Consider the following 23305-nt stretch of genomic DNA (forward strand, 5'->3'; position numbering starts at 1 on the left):
ACAATCAATCAAGCATTGCACCATAACCTCGAAGCATATCATAAATACATTAACAATTACTGACAGGGCAATTTGTATAAACAGCTATTAAGTAATTATTGATGTAGCCTTGTAAACAAAGCACAAACTTCCCCACGGCTTGGAGTCGAAGTCTTCCGTTACCTGCAGGAGGAAACTATTTACCCCCACCACTCCCTCGCCGCGGTCGACTGCCGTTTCCAGCACTCTGTGTCATGATTCTTTAAGAATTGTACATTTCATTACTTACAGAACCATTAAGCCCTGTTAAATGCGAACAGGTGCTTCCGTTGGCTGTGTAACAGACTGAATAAGTGCACTGAACTTTAGAATGTGCTGCGCTTGCACCAAACTAGTACGAAACTAGTGAACTAGAATGATTTTTTTAAGAATACTTGTACAGCTATGACAGATGTGATATGTATATGTACAAGTATACATGTATATGTATTAGAGGGCAGGTAGGGAAGTAAACTTGTGAAAATAACCTTCCTATGCAAACTATGCATATGTGGGTGCTACATGATGAGTGTATTGTGTTTGGAGCGAGTTTGAGTGTGCGTGTGTGTGTGTGTGTGTGTGTGTGTGTGTGTGTGTGTGTGTGTGTGTGTGTGTGTGTGTGTGTGTGTGTGTGTGTGTGTGTGTACCTTAGCCAGGTTTGTCGGACGTGGGCTGGATAAATGGTGTAGGGAACCCTCAAGTTGTGGCAGAAAAGAGTCAGACAAACGAGAGCATGATCGATGCCGCTCTGCCGAACACACACATAGACCAGCGGAGCTTTCTAACAACACACACACAGACACGTACAAAATTAGAGGACACTTCAGTGCAGGGAGAAATAAAGTTCAGTGCTAAGTGCGCACTTGAAAATGAACCCGTAAATGAACTGTTTTTGTACTTCAGAAAATGGCACTCAGATTGTGTTTCTAGGCCCTTTGTACCAACTGTGCTAATATTTCTGAACTGGTGCCTTCTTATTTAACAAACATTGAGAGCCAAGAGCACAGGTTAAAGGTCACAATAGCCCTATTACAGCAAACAAAACATTGTTCATCTTAATCAAGTATTCTACCCATAATATTATATATAGAGCCTACATAAAATCTCAAATGTATTTCTGCATTCTTATAGCTATTATTTGGATTAAATATACATTAACATAGACATGAACAGTAAAAATGTAAATGTTTTTTCTTCATTAATAAAGTTTTACCCCTAACTAAGAAACATTTTATTTGAAAGGGTTTAAAATCATCTACACTCACATGAGATAGACGCATATCAGCCTAAAATATATATATTTATACATACTTAAAACAAGGCAACAATGCTGACAATGAATAGGATTTTGCATTATATGTACTGAATTCTTTCAAACTCTCTTTTTGTGAAGTTAAACTGAGTGGTGCAGAAATGTATCAGTGCTATTCAGGTGGGCGGCAACTGGCAAGTAGGTGAACAGGTGAGCTCAATACTTTCCGGAGTCATGCACAAAGACTGAGGCCAAAAAGATGATTTCTGGCTGTGCTGTAGAATGCATGTTTAATTGGTTATAAAACCACAAGCTAGATGAGGTCTAATCGGTTCTCTGATGTTTTGTTTCATACTGCACTTGCACCAAATGTAAGAATCACACAATCGAATGCTACAAAAAAGCTTTCAAAATGTGCTTTTACTTCCATATAAAGGATTATGTGTGACCAAAAGCCTGAGGTGGAAAACCTGACTGCAATAAAAATAAATGTGTAAACAGGATAAATGGAGCAATAGCTTGAGAGGGGGAGAAAGAAAGAAAGAAAGAAAGAGACACACACAAAAAGAGCCTTTTGATATAGAGAGCAGCCTTCAGCTCCATATATTTAAATCGCAATAGCATACAGTGAAATCGAGAATAACTGAGTTTGGGTCAGAAAAACACTGAAAATGTAAAAAAAAAAAAAAAACTTGAGGAGAAATAGTGGTGAAAGAAGAAAAGTAGTAAAGACTAATGAGATATAGGAAGAATGAAAGCATGCAATACATGAAGCACAGAATGCTTACAGAGAAAGGAAAGCTGGGGGATGAGGAAATGGGATGAAGAAATACAACTCCAATTCCAAAAAAAGGGACATTTTGTAAAATGTAATAAAATAAAGAATCTGTGATTTGTTAATTATCTTTCAACTTCTTTTTACTGACAGAAGTACAAAGAAAAAAATTACAATGTTTTCACTGACAAACTGAATTGTATTTTGTAAATATAAACAATTTTTGATTTTGATGGCTGCAACACACTCCAAAAAATGTTTACCAGTGTCACATCACCTTTCCTTTTAATTACACTATTTAAATGTTTGGGAATTGAGGATTCTAATTGTTTTCTAAGAATTGTTGCCCAATCTCGCCTGATATAAGACATCTGCTCAACAGTCGGTAGTAATTGTTGTCCGATTCTCCTTTTCATGAGCCATAAAATTTTCAATAAGAGACAGTTCGGGACTGCAGGCAGTTCAGTCAAGCACATCCACAGTACGGTGTACTGAGTTCATACGAAACCACTCTGTTGTAGCACATGCAGAATGAGGCCAGGCATTGTCTTGCTTCCCAGGATGGATGTAATCTTGAAGTCTCAGTACAATCCCAGTATACGCCTCCACGTCAATGGTACCTTCACACATATTCAAGTCGCCCATGCCGTTTGCACTGATGCACCCCGTTCCACGACAGATGTTTGCTTTTGCACCAAAACAAGCAGAAACGTGGACTCATCTGACCACAGCACACATTTCCAGTATATTTTGGACAATCTGAGTTGACCTCGGGCCCAAAGAACATCAGCGGCATCTCTGCATTGAACAGATGTGTAGCTTTCTCCTTGCGTAACAGAGATTCGAGTTGCATTTCTTGATGCAGTGACAGGCTGTGCTAGGTAATAACGGTTTTCCAAAGTACTTCTGAGATTTCTTTGGATTCCCGGAATCATTTCACTATATGCAGCTAATCTAGATGCAGAAATACCAAACTACTTCGTAATCTCGCATTGACAATTCTCTTATGGCACAAAGTGGTGAGCCAAGACACATCTTTGCTTACAAAGACTGAAATGCTCCATTTAGTGAAGTGACGTGAAGTGTCCTCTTCATTTAACCCATCCATGTTAGTGCACGCATATTAAGGGCAGTGGACACACACACACACACACTGCAAGCCGTGGACACACACACACCCGGAGCAGGGCACCAGTGCTCAAGGGCACCTCAGTCATTTCCTGTCGGTATTGAGAATCGAATCCACAAGTTTGACTCTCAAACCATTAGGTCAAGACTGCCCCTGCAGTATTATCGTTTTATACCCAAACACGATACCCTCATTTATTTCCAGTTCAACTGCTAATTGTGGACCATTTCAAAACCATTTGACTTTGCTTTTCTGTGATCTTTTCACTTTTATTTTGCCTCAGTCCCAACTTGTTTGGATTGGGTTGCAGCCAACAAAATCAAAATACAAGAAAGTTGGCCAGTGAAAACATTGGAAATCTTTTTTTTGAACTGTTGTCAGTTTAATAAACGTTAAACAAAATTACTGTAACTTTTCTGGAATTGGGGTTGTAAAGGCTGTATATTTGGTTACCAGTCGTGTGGCACGGTGTAAAGCTGCCAGCTGGTTAAGGTTGATCTGTACATTGCAGAACATTAAACTGAAGAACTTCAGCAGCATCCAGCTCACAATCCTAAAAGAGTTTGGGGAGACATCGATTGAAAAGATCAAAATATCTTAATAATAATCTGCAGAGGGACAGTTGACATGACATATCAAGCAGTATCCTAAAAACATGTCAAGCTGCCCTTTATTAAAAGCTATAATATGTTAGTTCTTAGTAAATCATATAGGGCAGTTATGTAGCCTTCATGACCTCATATTAATTAAAAGGCTACATGGAATATCTGAGCTTTTAAACAGTCATGTCACACTGCAGAACTGAAAAAAACAAACACTTAAAGACGATTGAAATGCTGAAAAATACTTGTACAAATAAGTTCACATGGTCAATGTCCCAAGTTTGCTTATTTAAATAGTGACCAAGAAATACATGGAGTGAAATAGTTCTTCATTTGACAATTCCTTTGAGATTTAAAATTCAATTTTTGGGATTTTGATAAGTTAGATTTTCAATGTGGACTTTTGCGACCTACCAAGGGTTATTTTACATTTTTGTTACATTTTGAATGCTGAACAATCTATCAGTTTTTAGACTTGTTAATTTTTGTAAACAAAAACTCTGGCTGAATTTATCGCAGAAGGATGAAATTGATCTGCTTTCAGAGTGAGAATTACGTTCAGACCTGAGTAGGCTGGGAGAGATGAAGGTCTGAGTAAGGGCCAGAAGTCTGCCTAAATAACCTCTGACCTTAGGCATCACCAGTTCCACAACCTTGGTCTCATCTGAGGAACATGCTGTTTCCAGAGCTTGCCTCACTCTGGATAAAAACACACACAGTCACAGGACAACAGACCGCAGAGAAAACAAAGAGGATATTGTGAGATGGATCATCACATAAACACCGCTAAACACCCCTCTTATGCCTGCAGAGTGAAAAACACACCCATGCTGTTTGGGAATATAAAAGGTTATTTAAATGTTAGGGCCCAAATAGGGTTAGATGAATGGAGGGAGGATGTGGTAGCAGGGTTGAACCAAGGTGAGAAGCAAAAATACATACAGTTGACAGCAACATTAAATAAATGCCATTCCAGTTTGTGATGGGACACAATTGTCCAATAGTGCTCTGTTGAACTGTTTTTGAATGCAAGAATGCGTCTTATGTAATTGCTCCTATCAGATACGCATACAGTCAGGGTCAGGTGACTGTAAACAGGGATTCATGACAGATTAGTCTTTCAAGAAACCCAACAAATTTTCAAATTAGGGTCTGTCTCTTTTTCTAGTCTCTAGAAAAAGAGCATTCACCAAATGTACTTTTAGCGCTCTCAAAGTTGAAAAGGTCAATTAAGATATTTAATTTATTTAACATTATATTTTCTAACAGACATATTCTGATTTCAGGGTCAGGAAAGGACAGAAAGAAAATTAAAATGGTGTTGAAAAATACTTACACAAATGAGTTCACAAGGTCAATGTCCCAACTTTGCTTATTTGATTAGTGACCAAGAAATGCATGGAGTGAAATATTTCTTTTGACAATTCCTTTGAGATTTAAAATCCATTTTTTGGGGGATTTTGATAAGTTAGATTTTCAGGGGGGGCATTTGGGGTGATTTCTTCATTTGACATTACTTTAAACTTTAGATCCTAAAACTTTTGAACTAGACTCTATCAATTTTTACTTTTTTAACCGACAGAAAGGGAGAACATTTTACATCTCAGCTACATTTTGAATGCTAAGATTATTTTATTGACAACTATTTATTTTGATGCAATTCATTTTATGACATCCATAATTATTTTTTTTTTTTTTAGTAAAGGCTAAATTGACAGTTTAGCAGTGTTTTATTTGTATTTTAAGCTAACATGATCTGTCAAAAGGTATTAAGTGTTAAATTACATTTGAATTGAAAATTGCTATTTAGAAACAAATAGCTATTTTGTGTCACACAGTATAAACTAGCCTTTATATTTTACACTCCAAAAAAAAAAAACATGGCATAGTTTAAGCATTTGCATCCAATTGATTTTATGTTAATAATCTTATTTTAAAAATGCATTCAATTTGAGAATCAACTGTCAAATGTGAAAATTTAATTTAATAAGTTATACAAGTTTATTTGTTTGTTTATATTAAAACAATATAATCCAAATAGATCAAATGTACAATTTAAATACATAAATCCAAACATTAGGGCCTAAATATATATATATATATATATATATATATATATATATATATATATATAGTTTTACATTTTAGAAAGGATCCTCACAAAGGGAATCATTATATTTGAAATTCCCTGTAATCTAAAAGGTTGAAATCCCTGTACTGGTCGGTATTGAAAATAAGAATGATTTCCCATCTCTGCATGCGAGCTAATGTAATGTCAGATTAAGTGACTACCAATCTATATTAACAGAGGAGAAAGACATCTGAATTAAATCTCAATAGGAGCGCCTCTCAATCCTCAAAAGCATCTCGCATCCTCTCTCTCTCGCTACACGTGGCATGTCATCTAATCAGTGAAGAGTGCTCGAGCGAGCCGCACCTCTCGCTGCCGTGGACTCTATGCCGTCTGTCTCCAGCAGGGCTGGGGTGAACTTCACGACCCCAGACAAACAGCAAACAGCACACTCTCCTTACTAACCAGCCACGATACCTGAAAACACACACACACACTACATTCAAGTACGCCTGCTCTCTTTTACCCAATTAGCAAAATAAAAGGAGCCCTTGTGTAAACAGATATTGTCTGACTCACCTTGGGACAATGAAAACAATCACTGACCAATCAGAAATTGGTGATTACATCATATTCTCAGCATAATCAGGCTCCAAAATGTTAATTAGCTCAACCAATGAAAGAGCAGGCTCTGATTTGGGCCTATTAATTCAAGATGGATTACACGCTTCAGCAGGATTTGCAGAGCTTGGCTTCTGACATTTTCTAAAGTGAGAGGGGTGATTGAAAAGAAGATAAACTGGGTGCTCACAGAGTCAGTCGCTGTGTGTTTTGATGCAGGAGAGCCGAATCCCATTTATATGGCCTAATAAAGTGTTTTCTAAGAAGTTAGAAACCCCTCTTCATGAGAGCCCTCTTTCTTTTCTGGGAAACAATAACTGCATCACCACACGTCAGGATCTATCAGCAAGGGCCATTCACACAGAACGCTGCGGTTAAAACGCTAGGTGCACCAGTGGAGCGATAAAAACTAGAGACGCGTTTTTTATTAATATTCAAATTGAAAGTTGAAATACTTTAACTTGAGCGCCGCATTTTGGAAAACGTTCATCTGGTGACCGTTATTTTATCGGTCTCTTGACACACCGCAGCCACAATAGCACCGAATGGCAGATGAATGGCTTTTATTTCACTTTTACTCTGGTGAAGCGAGAGAAGAATAGAGTAAAAGTTATACTTACCAACACAATATGTATCTGATATAAAACATCAATGTATAATTGAATGTATTGTTATTGCCGCTTCCATAGACATCAGAGTGTATTTTACAAACTATACATGTATTGTTTTGCCTGTGCTTATGAGTATTTAAATGTCTTAAACCTAATATATATACTTTTTGTGGTTGAAAACACTGAATAGTTGTGAAATATGATGAGCGCTGAGCGCATCTGTCTCTGGCTCAGCTCCAGCCAACGCATGAAAGCACACTTGAAGTTAGCAGTTGATCACGTGATGCACTGAACGTTCTAATCACACCGATGTGATTGTACGCTCCAGGGACCTAGCCAAGACTTATTACACCGGTGTGATCGTACGCGTCAAAGGGTTAATATATTACGATAGTCCAAAATCTCTACCAGTTGACATTTCTACTGGTTAATCATGTCTACCGGTATATAGCTCACCCCTAAAGTCAATGTAGTTTGACAAAGACAGCATGATGGCGGTTATTCACCATTTAATAAATAGCCTTGTAGAAGTCTTGTATGACCTAAACTGCATCTAGTAAAAACAACTTGATCATACCAAGATTTGATATTAGCTTTAACATTCTTCTTATATTAGTACTTATTTCATGTAACTTATTTCCGTGGCATTCATGCCATTCCATCCTGCCACGTTATTAATATAAGACTTTATTACTGGTCTGAGATCAGAGGTTGGAATTTGACAGTCTGCAATATTCAAGTTGAAAGCCAAGGAGGCAATGTCAGCGATGTCTGCTTTCTTGTTACCAGATAAAACCAATATGACCTGGAATCCAGCAGAAAAATATATTAAAGTTTTTCTTGCATAACATATCTACTTTAGCTTATTTACTTGTAATAATGGGATGATCAGTCTTTACAGATTCAAGTGCCTGAAGGCAGGATTTTGAGTCGCTGGATTAAGAAATTGTGTTCTTGTCCATTTTCTATTTTCCACAGCCAGGAGTAAAGCACAAGCTTCAGCTGTAAAGATAGAACTTTGTCCTCGGATTTGCATGCCATGACATTGATCTCCAATTACTGTTGCTGCCGAAACACGATTATCTGCTTTGGATTCATCTGTGAATAGAGGTCCAATGGAGAAGGAAAAATGGCATTTTAACTCCAAAATTGTCTTCTGATATTCATGAGGGTGTGTTGTTGTCTTTTTGTTGTTTCGGGGTTGATATAACAGGGTTGATATAACCTTTTCAGATCCCAGGGAAGAATAGTGCAAAAATGAGTCTGAGTCAAGATGTCCAAATTAAAGTTCAGGTTTTTCCAAGTTAGGTTTTGTCCAATTTTTCAGAGGCAATTATCAAGGGGAAGTGGTCACTTTCACATAAGTAATCCCAGGTCTTCCATGAGAAGTCAAGCAAGAGTTTAGATTGTTACATTAATGGCAGTATATGTTCCATGTCCCGGGTGCAAGTAAGTATTGGAACCATCATTGAGGTAGCACAAATCATTGTTACTAATGAAACTCTTCAAGTATTTTGCCCTTCGTATTTGTGTGGTGTCCTATCCATAGTGGACTGTGACTATTAAAATCTCCCATAAGAATGAAAGGCGGTGGCAATTGATCAACAAGTTTGTTTAAATCTTGAAGTGTAGATACATCAGGAGGAATGTATCTATAATACGGTTCAATCAGAGTGATTCAAGCCTTCAGGTAAACATTAATCGATCCGATTGAGCTCGATCCGAATGAAATTTATATGAATAAATTACAGTTATGTGTCAGACATTGCAAAGAGTGATACCATTACTGTAGTAAACACTGCACAAAGTTGACCGAGTGGATCTCTGAGCTGGTGTGAGATCGTGGAGACGGGGCTAATTTGCATAATCTTGGTACCGCATATACTTAATGAAGTAAGGGTGTTTAGACTGAAGTCATTTAAAGGGTTAGTTCACCCAAAAATGAAAATTATGCAATTAATTACTCATCCTCAATCATGTCGTTCCAAACCCAGAACACGTTAACGTTTATCTTCGGAATTTTTTTTAATGAAATCTATTGGCGCTTTTCCACTGTACGGTATGGTACGGCTCGGCTCGGCAGGGCTCACTTGTGGCGCTTTTCCACTGCATGGTACGGTACGGCTCGCTTTAAATGATACCATCTCTTTTGAGGTTCCGAGCGTACCGTACCGATACTAAAATGTGACGTGGAAGCACTGTAGATCACTGATTGGTCAGACAGACAGAATCGTCACTACCAGCGTCATTGTATTTGCAAGATATCAAAACCGCTAGATTTAAATGGCCAGTAACAGCCTCCAATGTTTTAAAACTACTTGCTTGACTTGCTTGAAGAAAAAAAACTTCCAAAAAAGAAATGGCTGAATAGTGATCAGTGGACGAGAAGCGCAGACGTTCCTCTTGTTAGTTGCCGATGAGCGGATAAACTATAACGATCAGTCATAATCCCACCCACTTTGAAGCGGTACTAACTGCAGTGGAAAAGCAACCGAGCTAAAGCGAACCGAGCCGAGCCGAGTCATACCACGCAGTGGAAAAGCGAAGCGAGGCGAACCGTGCCGCGCCGAGCCGAGCCGAACCGTACTGAGCCGTACCATGAGCCGTACTCCCTTCGGAGTCGGAGAATACCGTGGACAGGACAATCGCTACAAACCACGAGCTGGCATGTCGGAGAATAGCGCGGACACACACTTTACACTGCGAGCGGGCTGCGGGCACCCAAAAGATTGTTTGACTATCAATATCCCTCACATCACTAATTTTTTAAAATTATTTTATAGGTGAAAACACACTTAAGGAACAGGCTCCAGGGGTACCATTTAGCACCATATATGCCTCAACATCAGGTGTGTTTGTTGTTTGGACAGACCTGCCCCCACTGCTAAAAAAAATCCTAAAAGAAACACTGTACTGTAACTCTTCTCATTTTAACTTTTCTGAAACATTAACCAAGATGGCCTAGTATTGTTGTTGATATGAGTCTGTGTTGTCTCGTTTTTTCACCGTAATTCTTAAAGTTAACATAATCTGACTGAGGAATCGTAGACAAGTAAATATTGTAACTGTGGTCAAATGTAAATTAACTTGTGCCTATTTAACTTTATTCAAAAATTATTATTTAATTCTATAATTTGCCTTCATTAGCGATTATCATCAATTTGATTACACAGATACTAATTAAACTAAACTGAACTAGACAATGGCATCTCTGAATTCAATAATGAAATGCCTTAAACTGAAAATTTAATGTTTAATCTTATTATTATACATTACTGGCACTCTATCCTCCAATTTGATACTGTTAAGTGCTTTAACACAATCTGTATTGTTAAAAGCAATATATAAATAAAGGTGACTTGACTTCATGCCGATCCAGTGAGCATTGTTTCCGTGTGTGATGCACGCACGTTTGCATTTAAATCTGTTCAACAAATTACGTTAATGTATTAACCAGTATTTATGACCGATGAAAAATGCATTTGTTACAGTATATTTTAATCTTTGATAACAGTAGGGAATAAAAACACAACGGATCATGTTAGCTCTGGTCCAATGAAAAAAATATTAACAGATAGAACCCAGGACATTTTTGTTCATGTAAAATATACCTCATTGTCATGTTCTAGACTTGTTATATTTAGCTTTAAATAAAAAAAAGACCCCATTAATATTGTGGCAGTTTATTCTCTGTGGTATGGAAAATGGTATCGAATATCTCGTTCATTCATTCATTCATTAACAGTGCAGCGTTTCCGAGGTTCTATGGCCTCGTTTACACTGTAGGTCTTGATGCCCAATTCTGATTTGTTGCCTATATCTGATTTTTAGACCGTCCGTTTACACGTTCTTTAAATTGTGACCCATATCCGATTCATGTGTTTACACTTGACATAGATCTGAAACATTGCGCATGCTTAAAGGGGGTTCTTGCACAGATGGACGAACGCAAAATATGCTTGATGCTAGCTTTGCGATATATACGAAGTTCGCCAAACATCAGCATGATTTTGAGGTGGTGGAGGACAAAAAAGGCCTTCATTGCAGCCTGCGCATATGCTTCAGTTATTGCGTGCGAGAGAGATCTCAGGACTGGTGGCAACACGATCTCATGAAAGTGCGCATCAATTGAACAAATTTTATTTCTCGTGCCATTTATACGACAAACATAGCTTTTGCATGCATACAGTATGATACGCACTGTAAACCCCTTTTTTAGGATTACGGGTGTGGAGTGCGTTCATTGCACGCCATAAAGTGCGTATCATATGCACGCAAAAACTATTTTTGGCGTAAATGGCACGAGACATAGAATTCTAACTACTGATAGGCCTACGCATGTTCATGAGATCATGGCGGGCTTTAACGAGGAACGGTGGGTCCGAAATTTTAGGATGAGCAAGCCAACCTTTGATATGTTGTGTCAACGTTTGTCCACATTACTCTCATACAGCGTTTCGTCGGGCCACCCATCCCTTTGGGGCGGCAGTGCCTCAGTGGTTCATGTAGGTTGTCTACAAACCGAAAGGTCGGTGGTTCGATCCCCGGTTCCACCTGACCAAGTGTCGAGGTGTCCATGAGCAAGACACCTAACCCCAGCTGCTCCCGACCAGCTGGATGGCACCTTGCTTGGCTGACACCGCCGTTGGTGTATGAATGAGTGAGTGAATGTGAGGCAATATGTAAAGCGCTTTGGTGGCCATGGGTCTGATAAAGGGGTGGTAAAACTAATTTTTTCAAAGGCTTGATTGTGTTTGTGGGGTGCACTGTAACATGTGTTCATGCTTTGATTTTAAAAAATTGCATTATTTTTCATATATTTTACCTTTATTCTACACTGCTCTGTCCCACCTTGTAAAAACGGTCGGATGGTTTCCGGGTTCTATGAAGCCAGTCCCTCAAAAATACGCAATGGGCTCAGATTGGTTAGCTGGCCCAGTGTGTTGTGATTCGCTAACCGCCTAGTGCAAGTTTTTCGGAAACGTCACTCCCCTAACCTTTACCGGTAGTTTGTGCTTTGGTGTATTATAAACAATGGCATCAATCGGACCCAGAGAATATTAGTGAAGATGATCGAGCAGAACCTGTTCAAGAATGGCTGTTAAACGACGTTTCAGAAAGGTTTGTTTTTTGCTGTAATTAAATTGTACTAATTATTATAGTATTACAAAAAATAAGCTTCATATTCATAACAAATTATATTAAAGTTACAGTCCTCAAAGGGATTTTTTTTGAGTAAAGACTGCGGATCTATAGCGATCGTTACTGACTGTATGGAACCGTTACTTTTGTATTTTTAGAACGATTGTAGCCAAGTATCTGTCGACAGAACTATCAACCCAAAACGAACACTAAACATTGCCTTTACTACAGTAGCCAAATCAAACACAGAACCATGTTTAGCATGCCTGTAGATAAACACGCATGTAGATAAACAATACATAAAAGCTCTAATCAAAGAATAATTTATACCAATTCCAAGTTCGCTGTTGAGATTTAAAAAAAAGTTTGTAACGTTAAGTATGAATGAGCATTTAACAAGCTGGTTTGCAGAGCCAAACAGCGTTGTCATTTGTTTACTTCCTTGCTGCAACGTACAATTAACAAAACGAACTATTATAGGAAAACACATCGACGAAAAATAAATCATACTTAGAGGTTGTGGCCCGTAAACAACAGCTTTTGTTCTTAAAGTTGGAACTGCTCCATCTTTCAGGACAAGCCGTTGTGCGAATCCTGCATTGAACTCGAAAAGATTGTGGAACCTTTCCTCCATAAAATGTGCAGCACAGAGAGCGAGATTTGTGTAATAATTATGAGGGACCGAGTTAACCCCCTGGGGTCGGCTATCGCTCTCTCGCTTTTTTTCTTATCAGTGCAAAAGAAACTCAAATAACTCTGTTGATTTTTGTCATACAGGCAAGTGTTATACATCATTAAAAACTGTTAAATATCTTCTTTTTTTGTGTACACTAATAATAAAAACAAAAAGTTGGGTTTTTCGTAAAATACAGAAAAAAACATGATGCACGTTCTGTCTTCTCTCTCAATGTGAAGTTCATTCTGAAACGCGACAGAAAATTATCTGTAACTCAGCCAATACTTGCCACCCACACATGAAAGTAATGTCTTTACAAAGCTTGAAGTCTCCTTTTTTAAATGTAAGTAAATCATAGTAAATCAAAGTAATCATATCAAAAACTAATATTTTAATATTTTAACTTTAATTTGACCACACCCCCACGGGGGCGAGCTGTTCTCATTCAAATGATCCACGTGAAGGAACGCAGAGCTGTTAACGCCCTCATCAGCTCGAAACAAAGAATCAGCGACCCCAGTATTTCTCTACTTGTCATCAGTTTGGAAGACCGTTTGTGCTGTGGATTTACCTCAGAAGAAGATGTTTTGATTATGAGAACAATTTCTAAGGTAAGAGACATAATAGTGAGTGTTTTATTGTTGCATAAACTTTACATTGTAGCTACTAAACTGTTTTTAAATTTTTCACTGAAGACTGGAGTAATGATGCTGAAAATTCAGCTTTGATCACAGGAATAAATTACACTTTACTATATATTCACATAGAAAACAGCTGATTTACATTGAAATATTATTTCACAATATTACTGGGTTTGTTTTGTATTTTAAATCAAATAAATGAAGCCTTTGTGAGCATAAGTGACTTAAAAACATTAAAAATCATACCGATTCCAAACTTTTGAACGGCAGTGTGTGTGTGTGTGTGTGTGTGTGTGTGTGTGTGTGTGTGTGTGTGTGTGTGTGTGAAAAATCTAAATCTATTCCCAGAATCGTGCAGCCCTATAGTTTGTCTTGATATCAACATGTTTACAGGTGTTTATTTATTTATTTTTTAGAAAGGGACCAGATGCCACTGGATGAGTCCTGCTGACTTCAACATTCACATGAGTCTCTGTACATGAACATGGTCAAATGAAAAGTCAAACACCTTGGACATGACAGGTATGTAGGCTACTATGTTTCAGGAATGGCACAAAGGTGTGTGACTGTTTAAGTCTTTTTCTTTAGATCAGTGTGTTTACTAATGTGCCATTCTTTTTTTTATTTCTCCTCATTCTTTGTGCAAGGCTCCTCATAATGATCGAGGCTGATAGCACCTGATAGGGCCATTAGGGGAGGGTCTTTGTCTTTCTCAGGTGTAAAATGCATTCATATTAATGAGAGATCACGCCTCATCGCATAAATCTTTCTCACACAAAACACGTCAGACAAATTTTAAATAAATATATTGTCTTATCTAAATGAGTATCACTGGATCAAAAGGGGTGTATACGGGAGAATTCAGACAATGAATACGCCCGCTAAATGTGCTGTTTGGCAGGGATCTTTGGAACTTTGTTACGCGTACCTGTAAATGCCCGCAAAGGCCTGAAAACAGGAACTTGTCTGACCACATGCTGTTAGTTGATGGCTTGCTTTGTAAATGCTAATTTGTTTTGGGACTGGCAGCTCAAGATTGCCCCTATTCCCCTGCCCCCCTCATTAGTTATTCAGGAAAGGTGGGCTGATAAGTGCTTTACATTGTGTCAATCTACAACAAAGACTGTAGACCCTGAAAAGCAGTTTGTATCTAGGTGTCCTCTGCTCTTCAAGATGGCTTGCAAAAGATCGCTGGAGTTTTACGGAGAGCAAAGTAGAGATGTTACTCCTTTACGTCGGGACAATGTGGCTATTCAAACTCCGAGTCCGAACGAAAACAGACTGGTGTATATGGTAAATGCAAGTTTGAAGAGGATATTTGAAAAGCTGGAGACGATGGACAAGAGGTTGGATAAGATGGAGGCTGACATCATTGAGCTCAAAGAGGCAAAATAGGAGCCTGCTTCAAAGAAATTAAAGAGAGCTGGGAATAATTCTGTTGCGGTAAGTTATTTTCTGACCGTCACAAACATTTGACGGTGTCCGCTTAACTTCGTGTGCTTTATTTATTAATGTATTTGAATTGAGCCCTCATACTATGTTTTCAGAAAGCTGTACAGAGATTGCACAATGGGGAAAACAACATACACAAATATGACCCACAGACAAGGTATATCTTTAAAACTATTGTTTCATAACAGTCCTTTCTTCTAAATTATATTTTTAATCAACCTTCTTTAATTACTGCTCCACAGTCTATCCTCCCCCCACAACCTCGAGGTCACAACCTATCTTTATAATGGCGTCTCCATGGCTGTACTGGACGTAGATCATGCTGTTTTTAAAGGTAAGTCACAAGAGAATGTCCCAAGGCTACAACTATTTATCTGTATAGATTAGTTAGTTATAAATAAACACATTCTCCCCCCTCACTATCTTCCTCTCTCTAGCATCCTGCAAGACGTATTTTGAAACTGTTAGAAGGGGTTACAGGATGGCCCAAGATGAGAACAAAGACAAGATGGAGGACAGCAGGATCATTGTGCGCATGAGACAAAGAAAAAGAAGAGCAAGTGTAAATAAATATAAATCTCAGTAAAAGACTCAGCCTGGGAGAGGCTCCCATCCCAACCAATTTGATATCTTCAGTGGTTTAATTACTTTTTTCCCTCCTATTTTGCAGCTGCTGAGCAGCAGGACTGGCGTTCTCCAGACAAGAGGAAGAGGCAGCTATCTGGAAGACTGCAACAGTTGACCACATGTCTGAAGAGGAGGATGCTATCTTGGATGGAAAGTCAGTGTGGGTTGTTCGGCCTCCAACCCACAGTACAGTTTTGTCTGCGCTGTGTGGGGTGCTACAAAAAAGACTGGAAGCAGACCAGAAGTACTTGGGAACTCATCATGCACGAGTTGGTGCAGATCGAGTCGCGGTGGAGACCACAGAAGCTGGCCTGTGAATTATTTTAGTATTACGCATCTAAATATTATTCTATAGTATAATTTGAATATTCTGTTGTTTTTTTATATATAGTATTATTTATATTATAAAGTATTATTTATAGATTGTATTATATATAATTCTATATAGTTTTCTATATATATACTGCATTTATATATTCTATACAATTCCATATTGTTATCTATTTATAAATTGTATTATTTATATATTGTACTATTTATATATTCTAAAGTATTTGTATATTATATTGTTTTCTATATATTATACACAGACCTTATATATTATATGGGGTTATATATTGTATGACTAATAGTAAAGTGTATTCTGTGCTAATGTATTTTTATTTATAGAATTTTGAATGTGTGTATATATATGTCATGTGCCCAGTGTCATTTACAAATAATAAAAATAACACACTCAACTTTGTCTATCTGATTGTCTTTACATTATAACCATGAACACCAATGATAATAAATATTAATAATGAGTAATAATAAACCCAAATGAGGCCATAAACTGGACCAATAGTGTGGGGGTTTAGAGGAGGGACAAAGCATTGAGCAGCCAATCCTATGTAAGACCTATGACCAATTGAAGGAGGCCACTGCCTTTTGTCCCAAAGGTGTGAAATGCTAATATTCCCTTGCATTGACCCCGACCAGGGGATTATTCACCATGGTAACTGATGGCCCTTAGTGGCTCCCTGCTGTGCCCCAAACTTGGTACATATCCAGGAGTATTCGGGATTGTGTGACGGGACAGCAAACTCCCGTACAGACACGTTTATTTGTGGAGTACACAGGAGTACTCAGGAGTTTTACATGCCCGATTACAGCTCTTTTCACGCAGTGTATGCAGGATGATTTTCACATAGTTTTGAAGCAAATATTCTAGGCTACGTGATACAATTTTCAAAAGTCTTGTGAAGAAATAATCACTATGGGTTTTATGACCTTATTTCAGTGACATTTGTTTTTTTCACAAACCACGCATAAACATTATTATCTTAAAACTCCAAACTTTTACATACATGCTGCTGACATATTACTGTAGCAGAGTTTGTGCTGAATACAATGTAATAAGACTTTAGCCATGAAAATTTCACAAGTAACAGAAATAAGCACAAATGTCAGAGCATGTCAGAACACCTCCAGGACCCAGAAAACACCTCAGACCTCAGAGGGTTAAAAATAAATTTTAACCATTGATCCCTAACTCCTCCGACCCTAGGAAGGCTGAGCAAAGTGGACCTGCAATCCAGATAAAAATAACAGCGTTTTGACGGCATTGCAGCAACAACAACCTACTAACGTTATACCACAACAACTCTTCTCCAAAGCAAAAATGGCCTCGCCCCCTTATTTAGTATTCTCGGAGGAGGGGTTTAATGGGGTTTGTGATGTCAGCAACCCTGGAGGAATGTCGTGTAGTCCCTAGCGGCCGTTTGCTATAGTCCTTAGAAATTGATTTCTTCTGCTTTGAACTTTGAGCGCTGTAACTTTGCAGATATTGTTTATGCTCAAACAGCAACATTACACACTAGCTAAAGTTAGAAAAGTGAAATCGTGTTTTACCACCCCTTTAAAGCGCTATATAAATGCAGTCCATTTACCATTTACCTTTGCAGATGTGAGTTGAGGTTGCTCTCGTCATTAAACCGCAGAGTTGTGGCCTAATGCCTCAGAAAATCCGATCTGCCTGTTTAAATGGCAGTCGCATTGGCACATATCTGATTTATTTCCACATATGAACGAGGCCTGAAACCGATCTCAAAATATCCGAATGCATGTGTTTTTTTCCTTTTTACACGGTCATAGAACACATCCGATCTGTGCCACATATGAGCAAAAAACCGGGATTGGGTCACATTTAACTGACAGTGTAAACGAGGCCTTTGTCAGAACGCCGGCTCAGTATCGGCCGACTCCTGCGTAGGGCTCAAGTCAACAGTGTCAGACACTGACATGGAAGAAAATAAATTGTTGAATAAAGTTATTTTTGTTTATTTGCGCACAAAAAATATTCTTGTTGCTTCATAAAATTAAGGTTGAAGCAGTTCTGCCCTACAAAGGCAAAAAGACCTTAACTCGCTAGAGTGTGGAACTGAGAAAAATGACTTTAAAGATTTTGTTATCCCGCCAAATTAATTATAGGTAGGACACTGAAAATCGGGCAATTAGATGTTAAAGTAATGAAAATTATCTACATAAAAAAATCTTGAGCTCAAACTTGATTTTTGACCACTATTTTAAAGTTACTGTACTCTGCCTTTGTATTTTCAGCAAAAAGCGAGAAGTCATGCCAAGGCAAAATGCAGTAACTTCCACATTATCAATATTTGGTTGCTGATTACCATTAACAAAATCATTGTAGTAACACCTGTATAAAATGTAGTGATCATGGCATTTATTTTGTATGATCTGCAATTACTTATAGCCATCTACTTATTGCAAAGCTGTGCTTTGGTTGTATTCTGATGGCCCTATTATTAGCCTACAAAATACCTCCATAGCAGGAAAGAGTATCTTCAAGTGGTACCGAGTGGCATAAGACTTGCTAAACATGCGTTCAAAATGATGACGATAAAACAGATCCTCGCGCACATTCGACCCGGAGACTGGCTTATAGCAGTGGATCTGAAAGACGCATACTTTCACAGGCGCTTACCGAGATTCTCGGTCGAAGGTGTCACGCTCTTCGACCGTTCACGAAAAGTAGCCTACGCAGTGCTTTCCCCCTTGAGACTCAGTAGGGAGCGCGTCCTGGATTACCTAGACCAGGGGTTTTCAACTGGTTCTGTGCCAGGGACCCCCATTCTGACTAACAGGTAATCTGGGGGGGGGGGGGGGGGGGGTAGTAACTCCTTACCTGTTAGTGGAATTTCTGGGCGTGGTGACTTCCACACAGTCTGTCTATTCGTGGTGATATAGTGGTACATAGTGACAGCCTCATAATTCTCTGGTTCCAGCCTTGCCCTGTACTTGTTCATTAGATATGCCCATCGGGAAAAAACGCTCTCACATAGGTAAGTAGTTGGAATGGGTAAAAGAACCTCACTGCCTTTACTGTAAGCTCTGGAAATTCTGTCTGGCAACTTATTCAGAACTTCACAAGGGGTTGTGTATCATACAAATGCATCCTGACAGAGTCTGTGGACATCTCTATGAGCTGGTCCTCTTCTACAGTAGTTAAGCTTGACCCTGCTGCTGCATCATCACTGAATGGGAGCAGGATCCATTTCCAGCGCCACTCATCACAATCATTTAAGTACTTTCGGAATTGAAGCACAAGCTTCCTCAAATGCTCACACACAATGTCTTTAATCTCAGTGCTGTCAAAATATTCCTCAACTGAAGGGAACACAGCCAAGTCACCACTCTCCACTCTTTCTATCCATCTTGACATTTTTTTAACAAATGCCTCTAGTTTTTTTTCGTAGAGCTGCAGGACGTTTGAATCTCTCCCTTGCATTGAAGTGTTCAACTTGTTAAGCTCTGCAAAAACATCGGTGAGATACGCCAGCTTAGGCCCAATTTATACTTCTGCGTCGAACTCATGCCGTAGCTACGTCGTAGGCTGTGTGTAGCGCGCGTACCCTTCGGCGTACCCTGACGTGCACCTCTCCAAAAATGTAGCAACGCGTCAATTCTACGCGGACGCAAGCACTGTGATTGGTCTGCTCAAACCGCTCCCTCGAGTTTCACATGCTCCCTCTGCGTGCGTCAACGCGGACAACGACGCAGAAGTATAAATTAAAACCAATGCGTAGTCTACGGGGTAGAGGCTCCGGCGTAGGTCCGACGCAGAAGTATAAATCAGCCTTTAGTTAACCAGTGGCTGTCCTTGAACATGTAAGCCAGGTCAGTGCACTCCTTCCCCCACAAGAAAGTATAGATAGCGTCACGTAGTTCAAACACACGGGCGAGCACCGCGCCGCGAGACAGCCATCTCACCTCTGAATGGTAAAGGAGAGAGGCGTGTTCGCTTCCTAAGCCTTAACACAGGGATGCAAACAGGCATGTATTTAATGCTTTTCGTTTTATGAGGTTTTACAGTTTTAACAACAGCATCAAACACCTTGCTTAACTCAACACTGAGATCTTTGGCGGCCAGACCTTCTCTATGAATCATGCAGTGTGTCCAAATTATCGCCGGTGCTACTTTCTTTACGTGCCAAATCAATCCAGTCTGGCTGCCACTCATTGCTCTGGCTCCATCACTACATAGCGCCATACACTTCTGCCACGAAATATTGTGTTCTTTGAAAAAGTCATTAAGGGCTGAAAAGATCTCGACACCTGTAGTTCACCCTGGCAGTGGTTTGCAAAAGAGGAATTCCTTGCATATCGCACTATTATCCTCGTATCGAACAAATGCCAAAAGTTGCGCGTCATTTGTTATATCTGTCGTCTCGTCTAATTGAATGGAAAATCCCTGAACTGATCGAAGTTTCTCTATCAGCTGCTCTTTCACATCATTTGCCATTTCCTCAATTCGACGTCCGAATGTGCTATCTGAAAAAGGAATAGTTTTTAATTTATTAGCACATTCTTCGTTCATCGTGGTTTTACACATGTCTATAGCTGCTGGCAAAATCAGCTGCTCTGCAATAGTATGAGGCTTTTTGCATTGTGCAACTCTGAGAGCCACCAGATATGAGGCTTTCAGTGCATTTTCACTGACTTTTGCACTCTTTCTCATGAATTTCTCACTACTGTCCTTTGAAATCACACAACATCTGTTGCATATACTCAATAGGCTTGGCCTTCAAGAAGCTGTGATGTGTCTCCATATGACGAGAAAGGTTCGACGGTTTCATTTGAAAGCAACGTTGAACATACGAAACACAGGGGTACCTCCTCTCCTGTTTTGTCAGTCGTAAATCCATATTTAACAATCTTCACTGTATTTTCTTTTTCGTTGCCCACTACGTTTCCCTGTTTCCTCCGAAGTTGTAGCTTTTTCTGAAGAGCATGCAGCAGAAGCCTGTCCATTAGTCCTGACATCTGTCACTTTCCTCACTAAAAAGCGATCCATGCTGGTGCAGACTAGCAAACTTCGCCTTAGCCTTAATTCGCGCCTTCGCGAAACGTTAGCTAACAGCTCCACTCCAAATTTAAATGAACAAATATTAAGTGTCTTTTCAATGAAACCTCAATAATGTATTTCCTTAACTCCGAGATGCTGGTCTATTTCGCGCGCAAGATGAATGTGTACGTGTATGACGTTGGGGACGCAAAACACAACGGTAGCAAAGCATAGGATAGACCTGATAGGTGCAAAGCTAGCCTATCATGTGTCAGTTTGAATCTCAACTCCTCTATATTATTTGAGATATTTTCATTAAATTTAGTATTCACACCAATGCGCAAATAAATTATAGCAAATGGACTGCATTTATATAGCGCTTTCACAGACCCAATGGCCACCAAAGCGCTTTACATGTTGCCTCACATTCACCCATTCACTCACTCATTCATTCCCCGACGGCGGTGTCAGCCATGCAAGGCGCCATCCAGCTCGTCGGGAGCAGCTGGGGTTAGGTGTCTTGCTCATGTACACCTCTACACTTGGTCAGGTGGAACCGGGGATCGAACCACCGACCTTTCGGTTTGTAGACAACCTACATGAACCACTGAGGCACTGCCGCCCCAGTTATGGAAAAATTATGGGAAAAAAGTGATTTTAATAGTGAAATTGCGTAGGCTGGAATGCATGTCACGGACCACATGCAATGCCGCCGCGGACCACCAGGGGGCCGCGGACCACCGGTTGAAAACCCCTGACCTAGACGACAAATGCATTTATAGCACAACCTTCTGTGTTCTGCGGCTTTTCAGTATGCAGTGGCTTCAGCTGTCTGCCCTATTATTGTGCTTGTGCACTTCGCTCTTTCCGCGGATTTATTATTATTGTATGTATAACCTGATTGTAACAGCTGGTCTGATGTTGTATGCACCAGCACTTGCTTCCTTATGTTGTATGCACCAATATACCCAATATTGTTGCTTCATTATTATCACTCCCTGTGATATATTAGTCCTGCGGCGGCTTGACTGCGTTCAGGGGCGGTGCTGGAGGCGCCGGTGAAGTTTTGGCACTCTGCCAGCTAGATGCATGATTGTTTCAACCATGTCCGGTAATACGAACTAATTGAGGCGGGGCTTTAGTTCTTTGTTGTAGGCTACTATTCACCTGCTACGGCATGTGTAATATTTTTCTGTCATCTCTGCATATATCCTTCGCGATCGTTATCGCACGTTTGTCGATGGAGCGGGTTCAGAGCATACTAAATGTTCTGACCGCATTAGTGCAGGACAAAGCTCTGAGGACATCAGAAGTTACAGGGACTGATGGCAGCTGTACAAAGTACACAGGCTACACTGTAATTAAAATTTTAAAGGAGAGTAAAACAAAGGCAGAACACCGTATAATCTGATAGGTAGCATGATTTGATAGAACGCCGGCACCGTAGCTTCATATTGACGCGCGGCTAAACAAAGGCAGAGTGCCGTAACTCAAGCGTAAGTGTTCCAAAACAAAGCCAAAGAGCGGTAACTGGTGTTACGGTGTTCTGCCTTGGTTTTTCATGGGCTTTGGAAGTTACGGTTAAGACAACCCATTAATTTCTCGCAAAAACAACGGATTTGAGTCAAGATACTTATCTACATGATAAAGGAGGTCTTCAATGTGCCAAATATTTCAAAAACTCATTTTCGACCAAACATGAAGTTACGGTCTTTTGTCTTTGCACGGCAGAGTTAAGGTTGAACAAATTATTTTCAACCTTAACATTTTAAGCTGGACTACAACATGCCCAAGATATTGATTTAAAATGTTCAGATTTTTTATTATTGATCGGTAACACTTTACAATAAGGCTCTATTAGTTAACATGAACCGACAATGAAAAATGCTTCTAAAGCATTTATTCATCTAATATTAGTTTCAACATTTAATAATACATTATGAAAAATCAAAACCTGAGCTAACATGAACTAACAATGATCAGTTGTATTTTTTTAACTAACATTATCAAAGAATAATAACTACTGAAACAAATGTAGCTATTTTACGGCTTTTCGTGTTTTCACTGTTCTGAGGTAGGGCCGCTAGTAAAGGTGCTCTAAGCGATGTCACGCGTTTTTTAGGGCAAAAATGTTTTTGTCACATACATCAAACATCTCCTCACTATCCGCTAGCTGCCTGTCTCCTGAACACACTGTAAAAGACACCCCATGCTCCAAAAACGGCAACAAAAACAACCTGGGCTAACCCGCACCACGAAACCATAAACACCATAACAAACTGTTCCAGCCAATAACCGACAAGAAGGATTTGGGGGTGGGGTTTGGGGGGTTAGTGCACGG

The 23305-nt window shown here is 39.4% G+C and overlaps 1 protein-coding gene across 2 annotated transcripts in view; it reads right to left on the minus strand.

Annotated features, from left to right (window-relative positions):
- gpat2 (glycerol-3-phosphate acyltransferase 2, mitochondrial) overlaps positions 1-23305 on the minus strand; it is a 79021-nt gene that overhangs the window by 24293 nt on the left and 31423 nt on the right. For both annotated transcript variants that reach the window (XM_077222714.1, XM_077222713.1), the window contains 4 exons: positions 6214-6324; positions 4341-4475; positions 3628-3727; positions 666-799 (listed from right to left, as the gene is read on the minus strand). In XM_077222714.1, coding sequence (XP_077078829.1) covers positions 666-799; positions 3628-3727; positions 4341-4475; positions 6214-6324 — 480 coding nt within the window. The remainder of the gene's footprint in view (positions 1-665; positions 800-3627; positions 3728-4340; positions 4476-6213; positions 6325-23305) is intronic.

This window comes from Siphateles boraxobius, unplaced genomic scaffold, assembly GCF_051911475.1.
Source record: "Siphateles boraxobius isolate OS27281-9 unplaced genomic scaffold, OSU_SipBor_1 9, whole genome shotgun sequence".
In the NCBI taxonomy this organism is placed as follows: Eukaryota; Metazoa; Chordata; class Actinopteri; order Cypriniformes; family Leuciscidae; genus Siphateles; species Siphateles boraxobius.